At 31.9% G+C, this 26,661-nt stretch overlaps 1 protein-coding gene across 5 annotated transcripts in view; it reads left to right on the forward strand.

Annotated features, from left to right (window-relative positions):
* The first annotated feature begins 497 nt into the window (after positions 1 to 497).
* The window catches only part of Rassf (Ras association family member), a 39,252-nt gene continuing 13,088 nt past the window's right edge, over positions 498 to 26,661 (forward strand). Inside the window, exons 1-7 of one of the 5 annotated variants that reach the window (XM_076471027.1) lie at positions 498 to 549; positions 1,596 to 1,690; positions 5,566 to 5,702; positions 6,835 to 6,910; positions 9,166 to 9,315; positions 14,405 to 14,806; positions 19,250 to 19,403. In XM_076471027.1, the coding sequence (XP_076327142.1) occupies positions 513 to 549; positions 1,596 to 1,690; positions 5,566 to 5,702; positions 6,835 to 6,910; positions 9,166 to 9,315; positions 14,405 to 14,806; positions 19,250 to 19,403 (1,051 nt within the window). In that variant the 5' untranslated portion in view covers positions 498 to 512. Of the gene's footprint in view, positions 550 to 595; positions 987 to 1,595; positions 1,711 to 5,565; positions 5,703 to 6,834; positions 6,911 to 9,165; positions 9,316 to 14,404; positions 14,807 to 19,249; positions 19,404 to 26,661 lie in introns of those variants that run through there. The other 4 variants (XM_076471026.1, XM_076471029.1, XM_076471028.1 and 1 more) reach the window with 4 other exon arrangements.

Here is a 26,661-nt window from a genome sequence, read left to right on the forward strand (position 1 = left end):
CAGAATACGAGTCGAACGCCTTAACCCATCTGGCCACGCCGGGCCATGAAATGGGTAATGAAATGTACTATTGCAAACAACTAATATACAACGTTTGGACAACCTTATTATGTTATGATCGATATTATTAAAATCGCTGTAATCACATGGGTAACTTGATGTTAAAACTATTTTGCAGAGAGATTCTACTATCTAACAAAAGATTGATTTGATGAAGGAAATATGTGCAGTATTTAACACTGAAATTCATTGTAATACTTTATACATATGTTTCCTTTAAAAATAAAAATTTAATATAGTGTTTCCCATCAGAAATATATCTAATATAATGAAATAACGTGATTTAAGAAGTGCATTTCAATTTTATAGTATTTGTTTACTTTTCTCGCAAAGGATGTTGGGTTACTAACAAAACAAATAGTTTAGTTTCACGCGTTAAATGACGGAATTTACTGTTGCAATAACATACAAAACAAACATATTTCATGTTAAATAGCAAATAAATGTAAAACATGTACGTTTTATATGTAACTTTTGTCGACAGATCCGGTAAACATTTTACTATATATCTTTTAAACAACTCGTATCCCAGCAACCACTGCTATGGGAGGGGTTAGGAAGTTTTTGGTTTTTATAAATTGTGTGTTTTTTTGGATTGGCGTTATACAATGGTGCTTATGTTCCGATAGTAACAAAAAATTAACATTAAATATTAAGTCTATCGTGTTTTGAAGTGAACTGAAATTTGAATAGGAAATAAAGAACAGGATTATAGTTTTGTAATAAGTACATGTAATAAGGAAACCGGAAGAAACAGCGATAACAGTGTGATCTGATACAATAGTGTGAATGTAGAATGTGGAATTGTCATAAGTGCGGAAAGCCAGTGTTCTTTGGTATATATTTGAATTTGCGATGCCATATCAATACTAATAAATACTAGTAATAATTAATAATATTTTAATAATAATGTTACATTAATTACAGTAAGTATATGTATTCAAAGTAAATACTGTCACTAAGATATATTACTTATGTAATTAATAGTATTTAGTGTAAGAAAGTTTGTGTTGATTAATTTAACTTAAAGAAATTATTATTAGCTCAGGAGTTATCTTGGTCACGTTAGTATCCTGATAATATAAAAGTGATAGTAATGGTATTAGTAGTACTAGAAGTATTACTATTGTCTGTACTTCAGTAGCACTAACACAATGACACTACATTACAATAGTATTAATATCTACTTAAGCTACTATTATTACTAATATTGTAATAGCGAGTACTCAAGTAGACTGTTTTATAATACTTTATCAAATGATAGCAAAAATCTCAGCTTAAACTTAACGAATTTAAATTATTTAACTTAGATAGTCAGTCCTTAGTGACTTAACTGTAGGCTGTAGTAACAACATTAACATTCTGATTTGATACTAATGCAGTAGTCAGAAGTAACAAGGCTTAACTTTGAAGATTTGGCCATTGAAAGGGTGAAATTTGGTAATTTTTGCAATTAATAGCATAAAAGTGTGTAATGCTGTATAAAATGTGTGCTTTATATGATTTAAAATTCAAGATGAAGACCATTTTTTCAGCTGAAAGACTGATATCAGTGGGTTACGACTGGCATCCAGAGTGCCTAAGGTGTGAAGAGTGTGGAAAAAGATTGAGACCAGGACAGCATCTGGAGGTCAGTATGAAAAGCAGAAGGTACTTTGAGATGGATGTTTAGTATTTGAATCTTGTTTACAACATTAGTATACATATGATAGAAACAGTTATATGTAATGAAATGTATTCTTTGTGTTACAAAGATTTGAACCTGTGATGCTGAGTATGTATTTGTGTTTTGAAATTAATATTATTTTGCTTGAATTTGCAAGATAAGAGTCAGACAACTCTTCTTGTAGACATAGACAACACAGTATTCCCCTAAATCAGAACACGTGCCACTTGTCTGTGAACTTACAACCTCACTGTTATTCTTAGGTTCTAAAATTTAAGTTATCATTGTATGAGAATTAAGGGTACACAGTAGGAATTTTTAAGGACACCCTGGAGATGTGTTGTTTTCCTTATTAAAAAGTGCTACTAATAATGAACAGTTATACCTAGTTGATGGAACATAATTGTGTCAGAAATGTTTTTCAAGTTGCTTTCACATTAAACAAGCTATTATTATAATTCTACAAAACGTTTTAAGTTACTTATATATATGTAAATTATCTGTGCTTACCCTGGAACATAACGAGTAACTACTTTCACTGGCTTATTAATATTAATACCATAAGAAGTAGTTTGGAGGTTATGTTACATTGGTAAAGTAATCTTGAGAATATTTTATTACCCATCAATTATTAAAATGAAACTGTAAATGGCTTTTTTTTTTTTAATTCCCTTTTATCCATAGACTTACAACAGTGACCCATGAGCAACGTGAAGAAATGTAAAAATAGTCATTCACTGGGTTATAATAAGTGTGGCTGGCACTTCATTAGCTATCCATGGATGGAAGGTGTATTAATGTGATAGATAAATTCCATGCTAGTACTAGTAACCCAGTGTATTGTTTTTAAAGGAATGCACAACTGAAATAATTGGGATTTTTGTAATTCTCCATTCTTGACACATCAGGATAACAATGCAACAGTTAAGGTAACAGGCAATCATAGACTTATAACAGCTATAAAACTAGTTGTTGGGAAAGGAAATGTAGTGTATACTTTAAACAACATATTACCTAATGATTAGCTCAGAAGTGATTGAAACATTGTTATAAAGGTCAGAGAAACCCAAAATAATCAACTCAAAGAGCTGCATCTATGGGCTTTTATGTAAAAGATATAAAACTAGGTTATATTAAGATTACTTAAAGGAGTGAGGTAATCACTAGAAAGATATTAATGTAATGAATATAATAGGAGTGTAATGTAACATTTAGAATGTTAAGAAATTTGCCCAAACCAGCTCTTGAACTTGTAATTATTAATCAGTACTAATGTTTTAAGACCAGTCTTATACTAACTGAATTGGTTTGGTTCAAGTTCCAAAGCAGCCAGTGTTTTAGTGTGACTGGTGGCATTTTAATTATATGTATTTTATATATGTAATTTGATTTGTAAATACATACTTAAAATTATTTTGAGGTTAATTTTACATAGGATTTTTTTTCACTCTTGTTACACATATGTAAAACTATTTTCTGCAAGTTTCATTAATAAAATTGATACATATTGAAGACAGTTTTGTGCTGAGAAATTAAAACAAGTCTTACATTTCTTAACTTTGTATTGTTTCATACTTTATATTTCTATTGATGTTTAGGTATAAAAACTGAGAAAGAATCACTTTTTCAACATATGATAATTCAGTTGCTACTGTGAAATTAGGTTTTGGGATAGTTTGTAGACTTACTAGTTTAGTTAACCCTTACTGACCTAGGTTGTTGATATCCTATGATTTATAAAATATCAATTCTAAAATATTTTTGAGTAAACATTGTTGAAGTGGAGTTAATTTTTTTTCTTTTCTTACTAAACTGTTGAGTGCATACTTCACACCTGAAAAATGATCACATGCCTGAAAAAAAGGTTAATGGAACCTAAGGAAATTGGTATGAATTGAGAGATCTGATTCAAACTTAATTCAGATGAGATTTACTAACCTTCTTATTTTTTACATCATTGTATAGTTAATAGTAGCTTCACCTTTGGAGGCTATTAGATGTGATAGAATGAAAAATCATTTGTTACATGTCTCCCAGGAGAGTTTCCATGATACTGTTTTTGTTGACTTAGTGAAATGTTGGTTCAGTGATGAATTTTCGTTGTAGGAGATTCTGTGTTGATTGGTTGAGATAGTTGCTGCTTTTGGAGTCTGGTGTTCTTGGTGCTTTTTTTCTGAAAAAAAGATAACAAAATATGATTTGGAGCATGAAGTTTAGTAATTTTTACCTTATCGATTACATGTGTGTTCTGTATTATAACCATCATATTTAACATAACATTAAAATGCCAATAAAATCTTAAACACTAACAACAAGCATCTTTTTATCAGGTTCTAGTGTTCTTAAAGCAAGTTGTATGGGTTAACTAGTTTAAAGTGTAACTGTACACATTTGTTTTATAATTTCATGTCTATATTTTATAATATATGCTACAATGGACTTGCATAACCCATACTCTCATTGAGTATCACTACACATGAAGTTTGTCCTGTAGCATAAGAAACAAATATCTAAACACTTATTTCACAACATAGGCTGTTGTAGAGAATAATCCATCCAAGTAGTACAGTATCATCTGGTCTGGTCTGTTTATAACATCATTGTGGTAAGCAGTACAGTATTATCTGGTCTATTTGTTTATAACATCATTGTGGTAAGCTTTTAAGCACATCTCAGCCATAAACAAGTGTTCTCTGTGATGACTGCTTGTAATGTCCTATTTTATAGAAACCTAAATTTGTAATTGTTGTAAATAATCAGTTTTCTGGGATTTTAATACAAAACTTCCTATAGGATTTGTGTTGGGATCTGTTGCACCCATGGTGACTCACAATGTACATTTTCAGTTTTCTTTACATTGAATTTGAGGTATATTTATCATATATTGATAAGGATAATGACTTGAATATAAGAGTATAAGAAAAATTTTGGCATTTGTCTGATACACTGTTTGTATAAGGAATAGTATAATACTAGTTATTTGTATACTGATGAACAATGTAATCTTTAGATTTCTCAACATATGTAATGTTATTCACATTACATGTTAACCCTAACAAAAGTTATAATGCATTTGGCTTTTGGAAATTTTCAATTCAGAGCTTACTATAATGGTAATTCTGTACTGTGGTCCAGTAGGACTCCAAGTGTTTACAACATAACCTTTCAAAGGTGTGTTGGTGTGGGTGAATGTTAAGTGTAATTTCTTTCACTCTATAACTACATGTACTGAAAACTAATTGTTTTGTATAATGTAGCATTTTCTTATTTAAACTCAACTGGTTATTTTCTATCTGTTATTAAAATTTTTAACAGTTTTATTGAAGTCCTTGTAGATTTTGCTATTAAATGGTCATTATACTTATTAAAGAATTGAATAAGCCTTATGAAGTTTTTATTGTAGGAAATATGTAAGTAACTGGAATATACTACAGATTTTAGAGATAGATAAGAATGCTCACTTTATGATAAATACAAGTGCATATAGTTTTGTGATGTTTTTGTAGATTTTGAATAATGAAATTTTCATTTAAAATTATTTACTGTTTCCTGGACTAAATAAACATGATTTAAGTATAGTCTGAGCATACAACATTATTAATATGTTGTTACAATTTTGCCAGAATGTTATACATGTAGAAAGTGGCTATTGAATTTGAGGGGGGAAGTGTTACATTGTTTAATAATCAAATGAAGTTGTTACCAAAGTTTTTATTGTGGTGAGTTATTAGTTGAAGTTGAACTTTTTATAAACAACAAAAACATTTAGTATATACAAACACAACATAATCATATAGATGTTGTTGAAATGTATATTCAGTCCCTTTTTTGTATTTCAGCATAAAGGTGTTCCTTACTGTCACATTCCTTGCTATAGTGCTTTATTTGGACCAGCTCTGTTTGGTCATGGATCTCGGGTAGAGTCTCACTCTAGTTTTGGACAAGTAGAAAATAAACAAGGAATGTGTGTTTCGAGGTAAACCATGACTGCTATATATTACGTAAATAATGTTTCAAATGCGATCATTAACTTTAGAACTTTGATCTTAGTGATATTGGTAAAAGATAGTTACTGTGTTTGAATTAACAGTATTTGGATATTATTTTACTGTTTGAATTGTAAAGTATGTTTGTGTGTGTGAACATTATCGTTATTTCATATGTACGTATATACATTCACTAGTCTAAGTTGTTGTTTTTTCCTGACAGAAAATTACTTTTTTCCTGTTTTTAATTTTTAAATAACTAATAATGATTAATTGTCACTTGAAAATTAAAAAATTACCAGAGATTTCTAAGATTATTGACTAAAGAGAAAAATAGGTGATTTTCAAAGGTTTTAGTAGTTTACTTAAATACCGATGATATTGTTTTAAAACAATTCTTCTCTGAAAATAAACTGATTCATTAAACACAAAGTATCATTCCATCACTTTTTTATCTTTTAATATCATATTTTGTAGTGCATCTGATATCTAACCCATTTACTGCAGCTGTTCTAAATGCACTGAATTTTTGCCAACTATATAAAGTATACAACACATGCACATCTAACTGTTGAAGGTGGCCCTTACCTTGTACAGTCAAACAATCAGCAATGCATTAAGTACTATTACAGAAATTAAGATTAAATACACTTTTGTTTCATATTTTTTAAGGTTATAGATGTTTTGATAAAATTACAAATTACCACCGTTTAATACTTAGTGAGACTCTATAGCCACTAAAATATTATCTTCAAAACAAAATAAATAAAGGTTGTCACTGAAGTGTACAATGGGTAAAAGAATGAATACATCTTCTTTCTGTCTTAAAATAAGAATTCCAGTGTGTATTCTGTCATGTAGTGTAATATTTGATTACAAAGAGAAACATTACATATAAAATGGAAGATAAAAGATAACTAGTAAGTTTTTTATTGAGTTAGGGAAAATGAGTAAATTTAAAGTATAGTAATATTTTTGAGTGAAACTTTAAACAATTTGGATATATTTTTGTGTGTGAAATGTGACAGATTTTGTTGTTTTTCTTTTCAATATAAATAAATTGTTTTATATATTAATTTGTAATTGTACCCTTTTAAGTTAAAATGCAAATTTTCTTTCTAGGACACACTTGCAGGCAAAGTTAAGAGTTTACAATAATGTTTATGAAGGGAGAAGTGGAGAAATTAGAAGTAGAGAAGTAAGGAATTTTTAAATCATTGGAACACTTGTATAAAATAGTGATACAAATTAAACTGTCTGAAAATTAAATATGCCAGAACTAAAATTTTACAGAAATATCTTATGTGAAATGAATGTGACTCTTAGATATTTGAGAATTATCAGAAAAAAACCATAATCAGTATTTAATAAAAGATCTAGAAGTTGGTTTCAAAATTAAACAATTTTAAACTAATTATATTGAACATTGCTCAATTGGTATCTAAGAGAGAGAGTGCCCTCAATACTTGAGATGGGTGGTTAGGGTTATGTGTGTTAATTAATTACATTCAGTTAATCATTTTGTGCAATGTTCCTTAAACAATGATACATACAAGCCAAAAAAGAAAAGTTGGTGGTGGGTGCTGCCAGTCAGTTTCCTTCCCTTTAATTAGTATTTCAAAATTAATGATAGTGGCAGATAGCATCAATTAATGTGTAAATAACCTAGTCCAAGGTCATACAGGGTCTCTCTGGCTACTCAAATAAAAAATATTATGGTTCTTAAAACTAGCAGAATAGAGACAAGAATTCTTTCCAAATATTATTTAGGCTTAGGGCCCCACTATACTTTAACCTTGCCCTGGTAGCTTTACCATATTAAAGTCAGGATGAGTAAGCTTCATGAAAATAAAGCCCAAGAATTCCCCAATGAACCTTTCCGTCACATAATACCGCTGAACAAAGACTAACTTATAAAGTCTAAAATTGGACAGCCCATTATGTAGCTTTGTGCTTAACAACAAATAAACATGATGGCAATATTCTGATTTCTTAGATAGTTGGAATAATTGAAAATAGGAATGATTGAAAAGTGTTATTTCAATTAATTATTTTTGTGATAGTCCATTTCACTGTAATTTTGATTTATTGATTACTTTTGTAAAAAATTAATTGGTAGTTAGAATAACTGAAAACAGTAATAATTTGAAACATTAACCTCAATTAATTGAGGAGTTGATGTAACCACTGCTCATAAGTAGTCAACTGTATAACACAGTTCTGCTTGGAACACTACAGACATCTATATATAATCCAAAAATAAAATAAAAAACATTTCATTCCAAAGTTATATACAATTTGAAAATTAGGCTTCTGAACATTCACGACACTGTTTGTGTTTTGTTTTGTTAATATTAATGACTTTAATATTTATAATAAGGAACTAAGAAAACTTAAATCCTAGATTCAGACTATTTATAGTATTGTCAAAATTACAATATCATTATGGTGTGAATGCCTTTCAGAAGCTTGGGAAGTATGATGTAATTAATTATATTTGTCATAAGATATTATGTTAGGCTTATTGTATTTTAATGCTACTTTCCTAATCTAGTCCTTTATGGATTTTCAAGAATTATAAGAGTATAAAATAATTGTATTTCAACTATACCATATCCATCATATCTATTACCGATGATGCATTCCACTCAATGCTGAGCCCTGCAGCCAGCTTGGATGCAATGAGCACAGTAATAGTCTAAATATTATTTGCATAGGCCGTTTCTTACAATAACCTTTATGGTGTGAATGTCTTTTAGAAGTTGGTGATGCATGACATAATTAATTACTTGTCATAAGTCATTATGTTAGACCTGTTATATTATGCTTCTAAAAATGCATTCACACTATGTGTTTATTGTATCGCAGTCAGCCAGAAAAGCTCTGGATTACGTGAAATGTATTGTCAATGATGGCTATGATGAACATAGTGTGATTGAAATGCTATTATTATATACTGTTCTAATTCTTGAACTAGATTAAGAAGGTTGTGTTAAAATATAATGGGCCTAACATAGTGTTATATAATTAATTACATCACTTTTATGAAACTGTTTGTTGTTCAAGTGTCTGATTATTAAAAGTTCAAAATATAGTTGGTGAAGCTCAGGTTTTAGTTATCTAGAGATTTGATAAAATATTGTTTGTATGGAAAGGGCATTCACTGAATATAATGTATGGCAACTTACAAAAATTCTGGGTTGCATTGTAAACTATGATCTGTATTTTCATGAAGTAAATATGTTAACAATTTTTATTGTAAGATAAATATATATTAACCGAATTTAAGTAAGAAATTTTTTAATTAGAATGATGCATGTACAATACTATAGAAAGAATTTGTTTCTTATATCCAGTTAAGTATAATGTGTGTGTTAAAAATTATAGTGTTCTAGCTAAGATAATCCTAAATGTTGAACAGTTATGGTATCAGTGTTTTGTTCATTATTTCAGAGAAATGGTCGTCTTATCTTGGAAGGTATTCTTCGAATATCATGGGGAGTTAGTAAAGCCATACATCTAAAAGAAGACCATGATGATAGGATGCCTGTGAGAAAGAGGAATAGTTTCCGTCATTCAGGTGGAAATGAGAATCTTTCACAGGTAATTTTATATCTTCAGTAATCTTGTAATTAAACATTCATGAGATTTAGTTGTTCAGTTATGTTAGAAATTGGGTATGTATCATTTTTTAAGCCACAAATATGTGGCTCTACCTGAGAATGTTGTAAGATACATACGGGTATTCAAAACAGTTTATTTCAGTGTAACGTGGTGTTAGTTTAAGGATAGAAAAAAACACTAGTGTAAGTTCTCTGTGATGTGAAAAAGTACATTAGAACCTTCTTTTAATATTTATCCAAGTTGTTTAAAAAATTAAATATTTGCTTTTTTCTTTTAAATGTATATTATTAGTTGTTCTGTGACCAGTGTTGTTAATTCAGTGGTTGAAGTAAAAATAAACCATAATAAATATTCTTTTCATAAATATCAATGTTTTTGGTTTTTTCACAACCAATTATAAACATGAAATAAATAAATTTGAATTTTATCACCAGAATGATTGACACATTATTGTGGGAGAAGATGGAATGTAATCAGTTTTCTAACATCTGAATTTAGTATTTTTATTTCAATAAAAGGCATAATAAACCATTGCCAGCTCATTTTCTCATTACCAAATCTTCAAAAGCAGTTTTTAAATAAAAAAATTCTGTATTATTTTTTGCACTGCAGTGTTATGTTGTATGAGAACAACTAGTCATCAGAGTGACAAATACTTGAAACAAGCAATACTGATGCTATAATTGGGACATGTATTATTTTGAAGTACAAATATGTGGGACAGTCAGTTTAATTTATTACTTCTGGTTTTTTGTTAATAAACAATATTCATATACCAAATCCATTAGCTTGTAGCTTTCTGTTGTACAAATAATTATGTGAATTTTATTCTAATTTAAAGTGTCTGAATGTCAAATCTTATATTAATACCCATATAAAGTTGGTCTTAATAAAGAGGAGCTGCATATTTTGTTCATAAGTGATCAAATAAATATTTCTACAGAAATATGATTCAAAAGTGATGATGAAACAAGGAGAAATGTATTTGCACATGTTCTGAAAGATATATATTTTTAAGCTTCAGAACAACTGAAATTAATTTTTTTTTTTTTTTCAATTTACAGTATTTTTTGAAGAGAGACACTAAATGTATAAATTTTAGCATTTATCTTGGCTCTTTTTGCTACAATATTTTTAACAAGATTTAAAATGTTTTGAAGTTTGGCGTACACATAAGTGAATGTTTTTACTGTTAAAACAAATATTGCTAACATTAGTTGCATCCACCAAGTTGGAATTACCAGCATTAAATCCTGAGGAACATATGAAAATGTTAAACTGGTAGAGATCTAGCTATTTATATTTACTAATATTAAATTTTTAGCTTACTAATTGCCTTTGACACACCCATTCTATGGCTGAGAGTGAAATTTTAAATATAGTGTCATATGTTGGTCACCTATAAGCTTGAACTATGTATCTCATCAAGTTTAATGCTAACTATACCACTTGATACCTTGTGTGTTTTTTTTACATTTCAAGAATACTACTTTAAATTATTTCCAAGTGTTTGTAGGTATGTTGCTCACTAGTAATGATAACTCTAGTCTCTAGCTTAACCCTTTCATCTGTGCCAAAATTTAAGTAAAAATTATAATTCTAACTATTATCATAATTGCTTATTCAAAAATATTTTAGAATTAATATTCTGTCATTTTTCTAACATTTATTTAATATAATTCATAAAATGAAATGAAAAATTCTTCCTAAGTTACATTTCTGCACAGCTTTGAGAAGTCTTGGTTGTGAAAAGTGCACTTACAGGGTTTTTGTTAATTTTTTCTGTCCATTTTAAGTCATAAATGTGTAATTTGCTAGAAGCTACCATCCCTTAAGAATAGAATTATACATGTTTTTGTTTCTCACATGGTTTTCCTTCTCTTTTTTCTGCTCTTATTTCTGCTACACTTTTTTATGATTTTACATCATGTCAGTTAAACCGCTAATAAATCAGTCTCTGCATTGATAATAGTTACAGGCAAATGTTTAGTACCAATTGGTGGAGCACATAATCAACTTTTTGTGTCAATGTATGTAAAGTGAATAAAATGATGCAAGAGTATTTATGCTTTAATAGGACAGTATTTGTTTTGTTTGTAGTTAGACACAAAGCTGCACAATGGGCTATCTGTGCTCTGCTCACCATGGGTATCAGAACCAAGGTTCAAGCAGTATAATTTTTGTGTCAATGTAAAGTGAGTAAAATGATGCAAGAAGTATTTATGCTTTTGTAGGACAGTATTTGTATTGTTTGTAGTTAGACACAAAGCTGCACAATGGGCTATCTGTGCTCTGCTCACCGTGGGTATCAGAACCCAGGTTCAAGCACTATAATTTGGAGACATACAGCTGTGCCACTGAGTAACATGGGAAAGTGATAATTTGTAGGTCCTGCTGAGAAGAAAAATGAATTCTTATGGGAATTTTTAGAAGATTTTGTAACAAACCACAGACCTTGGAAATTTGTATTTTTTTTTCAAATGTACTTTTCTGCTAAAAATGTCATTATGTTGCTTTGTACTTGTTTGTAAACTATAGCTTGACAAAAATTAAACACATAATTTCAACTAAATTTCTTATTTGAATGAGTTAACTTAGTAGTAATTAGAAACTTTAATTATATTGATTATATAAAAATAATCAACTAATCATAATTTCAGTTAACAGTAACAATTGGAATTGGTAATTGTAATTAGTTGATTTTATTATAATTTTGATTAATTGGTTAGTTTGTGTGATACTAATTTGTATAATTAATGTTTATAGGTAATTTATTAAGTTGCACTGCTCTAGACCTGATCGTATTTTGAAAGGTCAAGTCTTAGCCACTGATAAATCTTTGTACGTTGTTTTTTTCCATATTTAAATGGGAGTGATGACTACTGCAATCAGCAAAATAAATGTGTTAATGAAAATCAATCAAATTGATTGGATATATCAAATGGAACATTTTGACAAACTATGGAAATATTTAAATTCTTAGATGACATATTTTTAATATGTAAAAAACAAAAAGGAACTTGCAACAAAATTTTGGAAATTTCAAGAATTGATAATTGAAAATTATCAAATTATAATTATTTAGTAAATAATATCCAAGTTTTATATAACTTGGTTAAATTTATATTTCTATTGTGAGAAGGAAAAAATCAAAGGATATTAATGATGTATGCTTGGTCCAAAAATGTGTTTGCTTAACAACTGCATGCACTTACTGCATTGTCTTTAGACACCTAAGTATGAAAATTTACTTTGAATTTTAAACATTATTGAAGTTAAGGCTTTTAGTATCACACTCATATTTCTTACATTTAGTTCCCTTGGTTTAATCTGTTATAGTATTTGATGTAATATCAATAATAATAATAGCTTGAGAATGAACACCTAATAAAACATGAGGCCAGTAATAAATAAGTTAAGACCTAAGATCTACTTCATTGTCTGTAACTGGCAGCATTATAGCAGTAAATAAAATCTACTGTTACACTTCATATCTGGATCCACCATTTTTATCATCAATTGTGAGGCTTGTAGATCATTTTTAGCATTTAGTTGAACCAGCTCCAAAACAGTACCTAGGATTTACAGCTCTACTTTGTTTTATTGGTTCAGCTGTATTCTGGTAGAACATGAGATATAAAATTAAATTTTATTGATATTGGTTATCATTAATGAAATAAAACTTGTAGCCTGTTTGCTCTGTTTTTACTCTATGCCATTTTATCAAAATCTATTGATATTGAGATGTGAATTAGGTTTTTAACACATTTTAATACTTTTTTTTTCCATTTTACGTGTAGTTTATAGTTTTATTACACTTGTAAAGGTTTCATGAAATATTGTACACTGTATTTACTGTATCCTGTTAATCATTCAGATAAGCTGGTACTGAAATTGACACAAAATTGTTTCTAAAATTCAAAAATATCAAAATAAAATTCAAAAAAAAAAAAAAGGAAAAGAAAGAAAAATCAAATTTCAACTACAACCAGTTCAAATATACAAGTTGAAATATCCTTAGGATTATACATGTAATGACATATTTCTACTAGTGTACACTCTAAACAGTGTAAAATGGAACATACACAGAATTAGGTTTAAAACTAGCAATTATACACCACGTGATCTTTTATATCAGGGTGATGCTTAGATTTTTGTTTAATTATTAGTTAATGCAAAGAGTTAAGGAAATGGTGTTTTAACTTGAATGTCTTTTTTCTCATTATTTAAAGTGTGTCGTTCTTTTTTACATATTTAAAAAAAAATTGTATGCCTGTGTATATATATTTAAAATTGAATTATTGGTCGAGATGGATGATGTGAAAACATTTTTCTCACAAATATTTATCAAATAAGTACTGCTAGTATTTTACTGTGATACAACAATAGTATTTTTAACTAATGTTATTAATCTTTAAAGAGAGACCACTTTAGTAACATACGAATATCACTATTTCAAGTTTCATGGTTTGCATATCTATAGGAATATGTCCTATAATTATTTTTGCATAGCAGTAGTAGTAGAACTCACAATAAAACTAATCAATACATTTATCAGTATTATAGTAATGTTCATCAATATTTATCAGTTCACTAGGACTTAAGGGATTAGCACAAGTTTGGGAAATGTATTGGTCATTTGAAATATCATTGGAAATGCTTTAATATGCTCATTTCTTTTGAGTTATTGATAGTTACACTGGTTAGAATCAAATGCTGTGGAATCAGTTATATTGAAAAAGTGCTTAAATGTTCAGACACTTTATTAGGTATATGCAACTGGCTTTAAGTTCATATGATAATATAGGTTTTCCATTAGGATCAGTAAAGACGCTGACACGTGGTATTTCATTAACTTTTTATCAGTGCCTAATTTCATTATTTTGAGACTTTGCTTGCTAAACCTTTATTTATAAATAAAATGATGTACAATAATTTCTGGTTTGTTTGTTTGTTTGTCATGAATTTCAATAATACTATGTTTCATTGAAAATTTTTTATGTTACTTTGTTAATGTGCATTAACTTGTGATAATGTATGAAATGATGCTGTGTTTTTCCTTCTTCAGAAGATGGATGACCTTCTTGACTTAGTAGGAAGTGACAGTTTTGACTGGTTGAATAACACAAGTGATAAAGTGAGCTGTGATTTTAGTGAAGTGTTGAAAAATCTTCCTCACAAGATATCTTTTCAGTTCTCCAACATGAGCAATAATGACGAAGAAAGTTCTTCACATGAGATTGGAAGAGTTTACAAAACCCTTCCAGCAGGATTAATGAAAGAAACGAAACTGAATTGTTGTTCTGGAGAAAGTGATGGAAGCACTGAGTCTAATAATTTGAGGACAGATCTAAATGACCTTTTATTAGATACAGAACTTGAAAATGTACCTCTGAGAAGGAACTTGAAGTCATCACGAGCTAAGATTAGACGTCGTTGCTCAATTAATGGTCATTTTTATAATCGAGAGGTAAATCACTACATTTACTTGTAAATTATAGATATGTAAAAAAAAATTGTTTTTGTTACTGATGTTTACTATACAAAAACTACATGTTTTTGTTTAGAAAATAGTTGTACATGAATGTAGCCTAGTGTTTCTTTACAATGAAATTGTTCTCTACCATTTGTATACATTAGGTGAATTTTCACCTAGAGATGAACACTGCTTAATAAATCACACTAGATGCACAACTTTATTATGCACACATTTATTTACAAGTATGTGGCATAAAAGTCCAGATTCAAGTCAACCAGTTGAGTCGTGGTTTACTCACAAAAGATTCATTTATAACAATGTGATTCTATACCTTAATTGATTAGTAATTAACTTGAAGATATCCCAGGAGTGGATATTCTAAATGTTAGAATCAGCATGTCATTAAAACTAACAAATATGCCATTATAAAGTGTATTAGTTCATATTTAATTACTTTATAGACTGTTGAAATAATCAAAATAAAATATTCATACAACATTAAATGTTACTTATTTGTAACATGTGGGTATGTCACACACACACACACACACACAAAGAGCTTATTATCACATATTTATAAATGTATATTTCCACACACAATAAACATGATAAATATAACAGATACTGTAAAAGATGGTGATCTGTGCTCACTAATGGTATATTTGAAAATAACAAGTGTGGTGGCTAGGCACTCTTTCTTTATTTGTGAAGGAGCAGTTTTTTTGTTTGCATAGTAATAGCTTATTCAGTTGGATGGCTTATATTTTCATATAATTTCTGAGTGCTGTAACAATTTCAGTCTTACTAGCAGGATACACAGAATTTGTCAGAACTGTGTTACTTAAGTATATGCTCTTTAATTAACTAAATTCTTCATCACATTGTTTAATTTGAAGTGAGCCTTGTTGGTGTCTTTTGTTTGCCAATCTGATAAGAGATACTGCAGTGGTGGAATATTTAAGTTTTTTTTTCCTGGGATTAAACTTGCCCATCTTCTACAACATGGCCCAAAATTATAACTTTAGTATATTCAATTTTCCAGTTATTTGATCTTATTGTCATTCATATTTCTTAGAGTGATCTTTAAACTATGTGTATCCCATGTTTTATTGAATACCGTAATGCCACCAAAATACAGTGTTGCAAGCTCTTCTGTTCCTACAAACACTTTATTTGTTAACTGAGGAAATGTAGCAAGTACCTTAGACAACTCCAAAGGCACCACTGAATATTTAAACAGGTCAAATGGTGTGGTGGAAGCTCATATTTTATGAGTGCTAGGTGTCATTGAAATTTAATCATAACCATTTTAGATCTGATCGCATTAATATTTTCCTCAAGTACTTCGTCAATAGGAGAAAAACCTCTACAAGTATTAATGCTTTTGATTTCATTTTCACTATCATCGTCTGTGATGCAGATGGATTCTGAAGAGATGTTATTTGATCCATGGCTTCCTATTCTTTCAGTTTACTCTTGGCATTTCCTTTAAGAAATGTGGTATGACTCTCATTGTGGTGAGTGTAACAATAAAAGTTTAATATCATGTGATTCCATGTTGTTTTTTCTTGAAATATCTATAAAAGTGCTCTGAAGATATAGTAGTATTTTCATAGGTTATTTTTGGCCTGGTAAGAGATTTTCTCTCAATTTAACCAGTTCCTGTTTTCATTATATTTCATACTTACTTTATCCTTTTACTGGTAATTCCATCTAATTCTTTATTCTTTGTTATCAAGTTTTCTTCTTCTTTTTTATGCCACTTTCTTAGCATATTTATACATGGATTACTTTGAATTTATATGTTCTTTCAAAAGCAGTTTCATAATCAGTTATATGATTCATGCCATTGATAGTTTAATTTATTAAAATGGACAGACAAGAGATGTGCTATTAGTTACTTTTCTTTGTTTTTATAGAGTTTGTTCTCCTTTTTCTACTGTTCTAATCTCTGAAGAAGTGGTGGTGCTCAAATATTTTGTGCTTGACATTACTGGAATAACTATGTACACAAGATCAGATTTCAAACTTTTATGGGATATTTTATCACTTCTTATAGAAACTTGATGTCTGTGAATTTTGTAATATACTACTTCTTATTTGTTATTCATTTACAATCTCTTTCATTTATTTCCTGAAAGTCTTTGGTTCTGTGTGTTTCTTGGCTTTCTATTAAAAAGATATGATTAACAGTCATACCAGTTATATCAAGAGATGTTTACTGATCAGCATCTTGCTAACTATCATTGGTTGCTAGATGATTTTTTTGTGTAGATGACTTAAGTAGCCCTTTTTTTTTTTTGCTTCTGCAAACCACTGCATTAACTTGTAACAGCTAAAAATATGTTCATGTTCACTCAAATAGTTTCTGAGCAATGCATCATATGAGAATCTGTTCATTTATAAATACATTCATCATTATTTGTCTGACTAAACAATGCTGCCAAAGGAACCTCAAAATTACAACAGTTTACATAGTTGTCAACATTTATGGAATTGTCAGTATCCAATTTTGAATCAGTAATGTTAACACTTCAACATATACTGTTAGTATAACTTTTCACAATAACTTGCAGATTTTACAGTTGCACAAACTTCTTACTGTCATGAGCAAACTGCCATTCTCTGTCCTGTTTTCCACAGTTATACTTGGTCATTGGTTTGTTTTTATGTCCTGTCTTTACATTTTGATTTTATAGCAATCTCTGTCTTTCTTTTTTGTCATTGTTGAATATATTCTTTTTTGTTTTATGTTACATATAGTAGCCACTACTTTTTTGACTTCATATTTCTTTTCAAAAGTTTGTTTTAGATTGCTATCATTGAAAATGTGGGTAAATAAGACAAGTTTGTAACTGTGTTTGCTCTTGTTTTTAAAATAAACATTTTTCATTTCAGCTGGTAGTGTATTTTTAGTGGTTTGTCCAGAAATCATAAATTGTTGAAACTGTTTGGTTTCGGTAATCTACTGTACGATTCACCCATACACAATAGTTTTCATCTTTATTTTCCTTGTTTTGTTTTTAAACCATTTTTTCTAGATTTCTGCTGCATGATTGTACTTAAAAGAAATGACTTCAGAAATTTCTGGTCTCTAATGACTATTACAGTTAGGCCTTTGCAATCATTTATGAATTATCCTGTTATACTCCCAGTTAATCAGACAGCTCAAATCTGAGTTTTTTTCTCTTAAAACTTTTAATGTATTTATTGTTTTTATCAAATGTTTCAACTGTATTGGTTCTTAGAATTTTGAGTTACTTCTCTTCTTGATGTATGTATATATTTACTTCAGCTTGCAGTGTAAACCTTTCAAACTTACATTAGAACTAATGATTCAAAATTTTCAGAAGAAACTGTTTTGGATCTACAGTACTTGCTATTGCTGTATCCTTTCTTGTCTTTATTTTTAACTGACTTTGAGAGTTGAACTCGAACACTCTGTTATTTGGTATCTGTGGCTTATTGATGATCCCACCACTGCCTCAAGATTCTGATTACTGAATAGTTTGTTCCTGATAAAGCTTTTATTAAGCTATTTCCCTTTGTAAAATTATTATAAAAACAAAACAATTACATTTATTAGTGGATAATCTCCCTCATAGATGAAGAGGTCCATACATGAGTTATTTATGGTCCATTGGAACTATTTTTCTTTGAGATTGATGTATCCCTCTTTGATAAAAATTCTTAGTTAAAACTACTGCTTAATTCTCCCAAGAGTTCCTGACATTTTTTTAGTTTCTTAGATGACCTTACTGACTAATGTGTAGACCTCTCTTGGACATTTTACCAGCTTTTTAGGGAAGTAAAAAATTTGAGCTAGTTTCACATTTACATATAGTGTTGTGACATGGTTTTTGTAGTGTTATTTATTATAAGAGGAAGCTGGAATGTCTAAACATTATCAATGCCAGAACCTTCTTATTAAAGGGCTTCTCTTCATTTTGATTGAGTTAACTGTTGACTAGTTTTCTTTTTGCCATTAAAATGAAATAAAAAAATCACTTATAAAAGGATCTGACGTTATCCAAGTGGCTAAGTTGCTCGAATGAAGAAAGTTAATGTGTAGATTGAGGTTATTACATGATCTGTTTATTCACTTCAGATGTATATGTTTGCTACAAACAAGCCAAAGAATAATCAACAGCAAGAACTGATGCATGAAGTGACTTCCTATTGAGAACTCTCAATAGAAACTGTTTTGAGAGTTTTTTATGTCTACATAAACATTAGCCACTAAGTATTATCTAAGATATCAAGATTTTTAATTATATTACAAACATTTTGAATAATTGTGACTTGACTGGTACTAGGGCATAATTCATAAATAACAAAATATATGGAGTTATAAAATTATTGTGTGAATAGTTTAATTTTGGTCTGTGTTGAAGGGAATATGAAAAAGTTGTTAATTTCTTTGCACTTTTACAGACTAGTGTGTTTAAGCCTAGTTATGGAACTGTGACGACAGTTTGGGTAACCAGTTTAGTCACAACTCCTGAAGTTATTAACATGCTCTTGGACAAATTTAAAGTAGAAAATAGTAGTGATGATTTTGCACTGTTTATCGTGAGAGACACAGGAGGTAAGAATGCGAGGATATTCTTTTGTCTATTTCTTTTTCAGTAATTTGCAATTTTGTTACATTTTAATTATATATTGTTTCACTCATGTATTATTAAAATATAACTGTTTTTGTGCTATAACTGTACAGTACTTTTAAAAAATTGGTGAATTTAAATTTGTTTACTCTTTGTTAGTCTTAAATGTAAGGTTTAAAAATAATTTAGAAATCTGCTAAAATAGGAATAAACAAATATTTATGAAAATTATTGATTGCCAAATTTTAAACTTATCACATTTTTGTTGGAAATTTACTATTTAAATAATCCATGTGCTAGTTATGTAATGCCTCAGGTGTTTTTGTAATTTGCAGTAAAATAACTTTTCTGTGATGGGTAACATTTAATTAATGTGCTTTTTCTGTTATTATACTTTTGAGTAAATTTTTTCAGCTTTGAAATTTAATATATGCTCATGGTGTATTAATAATGTTGGGTATTTGAGTTTTACCCTTTTTTATAACTCTGAACTGGGCAGTTTATCTTAAAATATATTTGTTTATGGATCATGTTTTAATTTTGTTGAATCACAGCCAATGATTAACTGTAAAAGAAGTCACAAGTTTCAGTATTATAACCAAGGCAGAAATTTTCAACAACAAAGAAAAAATCAACTGAGTGAATTAGACCTGGTTAGTAAATCTACTTGTAAACATAACAAAAAGTCAAAACGAGTCATAAATCCCAGTGCTACCCAATGAATATCTTATGACTTCACCTCTGATTGTAACAGACCTAAATTAATGACTTCTGTTGTATAGATAGATGTGTGGATTTTTTAAATGTCTAAAATATGCTGATTAAAACACAAGTGTAAAGCTTACATTTTTAACGTAACACAACGTTTTGCAACAACTTGGGATATATTGTCTATCTCAGCTGTTCCATCACATAAGTAAGCTAAAACTATTAACAAATAAATTTTTTTAAAAATCTTAAAGTTATCCCATGACATTACAAACTTGATGGATTTGCTGTTAAGAAAATAAAACTGTCTCAGTTGAAGATGACTCCTACCCTGCCAAAGTTTATAATTGTATTTCCTTGTTCTACTATTCTGAGATTTCCCTTAACTCTTTTTTTTCTCAAGAGAAAACAATTTGAGAGGTTTCACCCCCCCCTCCTTCATATGACAATCCCCTCCATCTCAGGCATCATTCTGGTTAACCTTCTCCAAACAACCCTTTCCAACAATTCATTGTTTTTCCTAAGGTAAGGAGCCAAAGACTGGACACAAGTGTTCCAAATGTGGCATAATCAGTGACCTATGCAAAAAAAATTATAACCTCTTTAAACCCCTTGGTGTGGATTCCTGTACGTGGTGAGGGGACCTCCCAGGGAAGGTTCTGTTCTTTCAGTTTACCTCCTCTGGGATCTAAACGTCCACCCACTTGTTTGCCGTGCATGGCAACCCATGAAGGGGAGGAGATGATCCTGTTGGTTGAGGGGTCCAACCCTAACACACCACTTTGGTCTTGAATTCCTGTAGATGGGCAGCCTTGAGGTAGCCCCTTCCTTGGATCAATTGGCTGGTCCACTCAGGCTAGGGTCAACCAAGTTCCAGTGTTGGATGTTCTCAACAGGTGTTGTGGACATTGTATCTGATGCTGGTGTTTGGGTATAGTGCTCACAAAACCCTGGTGTTGCTGCAGTGTCCTTGTTTGACATTGTAGTGTGTCTCCTCGTAGGGCTTCATGGCAGGTATGGTCAGTGGCACCAAAATTTTCCTTTCTTTATTATGGATACTTCAGTTAAAAATCTTAATAAAATAGTGAAAAACAGTCTATAGGTAAACGACCACATCTTGATGATTCTGAGCAGCAATCCTCACCATCTGTACCACCTGTTATGCCTCATTTTCTTATATTGCACTCACTTTCAGACAAACCTTTAGGGCAAATGCCTCCCTTTTTCATTCAGAAAGGACTAGAGGGACATGCTGGCTCTCCAAAGTCAGTAAAAAAGCTTTGATCAGGTGACATATTGGTGGAAACATCCACACCTCAGCACAGTGAACTCCTGTTGCATTCAAAGGCAATTGGGGATATACCTATAGAGGTTACACCTCATGCTACTTTAAATTCATCACGGGGAGTTATTGTTGAGAGGGATTTGAAGAACATCCCAGAGTCGGAGATTCCCGCTGGTTTCTCTGCCCAAGGTGTTTCTGCAGTGAGGTGTATCTCCACTTGCAAAGATGTAATTATGGTGCCAACCAATGCCCTCATTCTGACATTTACATCACCACATCCGCCTGTCACCATTAAAGTAGGTTATCTTAACTGCATAGTATGGCCATACATTCCAAACTCTCTCAGATGTTTCCAGTGTCAACGGTTCGGTCACTTGAAAACGTCATGTCGTGGTTCTTTGACGTGTGCTTGAATCAACTTTGACACCTATCTCTGTCCCTTCTATACATTCCACCAAACCCCAAGATCCACATCTTTTGGTTCCAGGTACAGGCATTTCCTTGGATCCATCTTCCTTTTTCACCCCAAGATGCAAAACAAACCATTCATTCACATCCTCAGTCTCTGGAATCCCCTTCCAACAGCAAAGACCTGCCCAATCGACCCAGGGAAGGATCCATGGAGGTCAATAGACCTCCCTCGAATAAGAAAAGTAAGGAAAAAATACGTGGTTGTAAACCAAAAGGTTCTCCGCCTAATTATCCTACACGTAAATAAAAATAGCCACCCTGATACAATGGAACTGTTGAGGTTTACGTTCTAATCTGGATGACATCAAAACACAGATTGCTTCCTACCATCCTGTTTGTCTCTTCTTATAGGAAACATTTCTGAAACCTGCCGATACAGTCACCTTTCGGTGGTTTTCTTTATACAGAAATGACAGGCTGTGTGATGGATGAGTGCAATGAAGGGTGGCACTGTTGGTTGATCAGCATGTGCCCACCCTGTCTTTGCCACTCGACACACACTTGGAGGCCGTAGCTATCTGTGTTTCCTTGGGTCATACCATTACTGTTTGCTCTCTCTATCTGTTATCTGGAGAGACATATGATCAATCAGACCTTGATGCTCTCATTGAACGGTTGCCGTCTCCCTTCTGTAGAGTGTATGCTCTCTGATCACAACCTTTCTCTTTTTAATATTGGTTCTTCTACTTGTTTCCATGTGCCTAGCCAGTCCTTTACTGCTATTGATCTCTCAATTTGTTCCCTTCATTATTTTCTCATTTTTCATGGAGGGCAGACAATAATCTATGAGGCAGTGATCATTTTCCTCTAATATTGAGAGAGACTGGCCGTGGTCGATGCCACCCGACTCATGTGCCCCAAGGGAGGAAGCTGGATCAGGGAAGCTGGCCCTCTTTCACTGCTCTCGTAGAACTTGATCCTGCTATTGTTTGTAAGCCATCAGTAGACGACTGTGTGGCAGCAGTAACTGACTGTATTGTACAAGCAGCTGCTCAATGTATCCCTAAAACCTTGACACGTTTTCCACTATATCCTTATCCTTGGTGGACTCCTGCCTACCACATGGCATGGAAGGCTCAAAAATGAGTCTGGGATACTTTCTGTAGATATTTCACACACTCGAACTGTATAGCTTTCCAGAGGGCCCGTGCACATGCACGATGGGTAAGACGTCAAAGCCAGAAGGAATCTTGGATTAAGTTCACAACCAGCATATCCTCTACCACTAGTTCCAAAGTCATTTGGGACAAGATTTGAAAGGTCAGTGGGAATATCATTCTGTTGCCCCTCTCAATGTTGCTCTCTGATGGCCAAGAAGTAGCTGATACCCAGAGCATTGCCAATACTCTAGGTGAAAGCTTTTGCTGGGTATCTTGCACTTCTGCCTCTTCTTCCACCTTCTTGGTCACCAAGACTCAGGCAGAGCAATCACTTCTTTCCTTTTGAGCTGATTGTCTCTATGACTAAATCATCCCTTTACCTTAACACTGGTGGAACTCAAACTGGCTCTTCACCAGTCAGGCAATGCATCAGTTGGACCTGATGATATACACTATGACATGATGTGCCATCTATCTCCTGCTTCTCTTGCTATTCTTCTGATTGTTTTTAACTGGATCTGGCAGGAGAATGTTTTTCCTGATGCTTGGTGCCAGGCTATTGTCCTGCCTTTCTCCAAGCCTGGGAAGGATCCCAAGATTCCTTCAAACTAAAGTCCAATTGCTTTAACGAGCCGTCTCTGTAAGACCTTAGAGAGGATGGTTAATGCTCGTCTTGTTTGGTTTCTCGAATCAAACAACTTCCTCACACCCACCCAGTGTGAGTTCCAACAACAGTGCTCCACAATGGACCACCTGATTCGACTTGAAACGTCAATCAGAGAAGCCTTTTTTCAAATGACATCTTGTGTCAATATTCTTTGACATTGAGAAGGTGTGTGATACAACGTGGAGATTTGGCATTTTGTGAGACCTCCATATATATGGGTTATGTGGCCATTTGCCCATTTTTATTAAAAAATATTTAATGGGCAGGAGATTCCAAGTTTGTGTGGGTTTGACACTTTCCCGTTCTTTTCTACAGAAACTTGGTGTCCCTCAGGGCTGTGTTCTGAGTGTCACACTTTTCAGTATAAAAATTAATGCCATCACTAAACAACTCCCTCTCACTGTTGCAAACGGGCTTTACATTGATGACTTTCACATCTCATGTCAGTCGTCAAACATGAGGTATATTGAGCGGCAGCTACAGAATGCCCTCAGTTGTTTACTGAAGTGGACCACAGCAAACATCTTTACATTCTCTCTCTCTAAAACCATTTGCATGCACTTTTGCTGCCAACGGGGGTATTCACCCTGATCCTGAACTCCGTATCGGTGAAGTTGTGCTGCCTGTGGTTTCTGAGACTAAGTTCTTGGGGCTTATCTTTGACCATAAGCTAACATTTATACCACACATCAAGCAGCTATGGGTCAAATGTGTAAGAGCACTGAACATCCTCCATGTCCTCTCTACCACCACTTGGGGAGCTGATCGACGTTCTATGCTAATGATATATTGTGCTTTTATTTGATTGAAACTCGACTATGGATCACTGGTCTATGGCTCTGCCAGATCATTGGCCTTAAAGATGCTAGACCCTATTCATCATTAAGGATTTCGGCTCTGCACTGGGGCTTTTCTCACTTCCTCAGTTCAGAGCTTATACATAGTCTCATAAACCTTTTTTGCACCTTTGCCGTTTACAACTGTCTATACTATATACTTCAAAAATTCGTTCCTTACCAAAGCATCCCACCTGAGATTGTGTTTTCCTTCCTTGATGAGACATGCTTTTTCAAACCAACGGTCTGTCATTGCTCCTTTTGGCCCTCGTATCCAGATGCAGTTAGATGAATTGGGTCTGTACTTGTATAACATTGCTGTATCCACTGGTCAGCCCATCTCACCATGGCTTCTTACAGTCCCCAATTGTGACCTATTTCTAAGTCATCTGAGAAAAGTAGACACTCCTGATTGGAAATACTGTCTGCTATTTGCTGAACATCTTTCAAACTATCCTTCTATTCATCTTTATACAGATGGTTCGAAATCAGGTGCCTGTGTGGGCTCTGCCATGGTTTGTTGTAGTTTGGTGGTTGCATGTAGAATCCACTCTACAGCTTCTGTGTTCACTGCTGAACTGTACGACATTTCTTTTGCCTTGGATCACATAGAAGCTAAGCAGTACTGAAACTGCACGATTTATACTGACTTGCTTAGTTCTCTACTGGCTTTGGAATTGTTTCACTTTTGTTCACACCCTTTTTATGCCAATATTCAAAACTGATTGGCCCATTTCTCTTTAACATCTACTTCTATCCATTTTTTCTGGATACTGGGCCATGTTGGTATTCGCGGGAACGAGCTCGCCAACACTGCAGCTAAGTCTATTTGCTCTGGCACTATCACCCCTGACCCAGCTGGCAGTCGACTTGGAGTAAGCAATGCTAAAACAAGCTTTTACAAATAAGACTTTATATTGAACTTTGGACATCTTGTTCCCGTCAAGATCAGAAAGAGGAAGTTGTTCTAACTAGACTACGCATTGGTCACAGTTTTTTAACTCATCATTTTGTTTTATCTGTAACTGATGCACCAGTGTGTAGTTTGTGTGATACTCAGATTACAATAAGCCATGTTGTACTTTCTTGTCATTGTTATGATTCACAACAATGGCACCATTTTAAGCATGTTCTTTTCCAAGGTTTGTCCATAAGTTAGACAGTGTTATTGGTGATGGTGACACTGTCCACCTTGGAAATGTTTTTAGTTTTTTAAAGGCCATTAATCTTTTTAATGCCATTTAAGTTTTTTTAATTTGTACATTACACCTTTTTAATGTGGCTCCCTTTTAAAAAATCACAGTTCATCTAGTTGAATTTGAAATTAAAAATTGACCGTAACATTAAGTAACTTGAAACTAGGACTGGAAAGGCCAACTTCAGGTGACTGAGGGTGGTTTTTGTACTTACCTGTTAGTCTTCCTGGCAAGTTATGAGTATTGCAGTCATGCTACAGAAAGTTCTTTACAACTTGAATTACTGTAGTTTTCTCTTGACATTATAGACTAAATGTAAACATTGGTTTTATGCTATTTATTTATTTTTTAACTTTGTTTTGTTTTACCTTAATATCCTTTTATGAATTTTACTGAATTTACTTTTACCTTTTACAAGATGTTTGGAACTGATAGCCTAGTTGCTTTTTGCTATAAAATACTAAATCAACCAACCAACCTCTTTAAACTTTTATTCAATTTTTCTCTAAGCACAACTTAAAATCCTATCTTTCTACAACTAGCAACTGCACACTACTTGGATGGCTTTCGAGACTGATTGGCTAATATACCAAAATCCTTTCTGTCATGATACTGCTGAGGTTATTCCCATTCAAATTATACTTATTATTCAAATTATGATAATCTGTTTGCTCAACCCACTAAATGATGTAAATCTTTTTGTAAATCAGCAGCATTCTCTTCACAGCTAGCAACACCCAAGGTTTTAATATAATTTGCAAATTTTAGTGTTTTTTTAACCATTCTTTCTTTTATCATTGATGTAAATCATAAAGAATAAGGGGTTAAGACTGAGCCTTGAGGTACCTCAATTGTAGTGTTAATCCACTTTGATTAAACTATTTATAACAACACTATGCTTTCTTCCATTCAGCCAATCTTCTATTCAATTTGCTAACATATTCTTCACACTAATAGATAATTTTATTACAAGCTTTTT

This window comes from Tachypleus tridentatus, chromosome 12 (genome assembly GCF_004210375.1).
Source record: "Tachypleus tridentatus isolate NWPU-2018 chromosome 12, ASM421037v1, whole genome shotgun sequence".
NCBI classification, from domain to species: domain Eukaryota; kingdom Metazoa; phylum Arthropoda; class Merostomata; order Xiphosura; family Limulidae; genus Tachypleus; species Tachypleus tridentatus.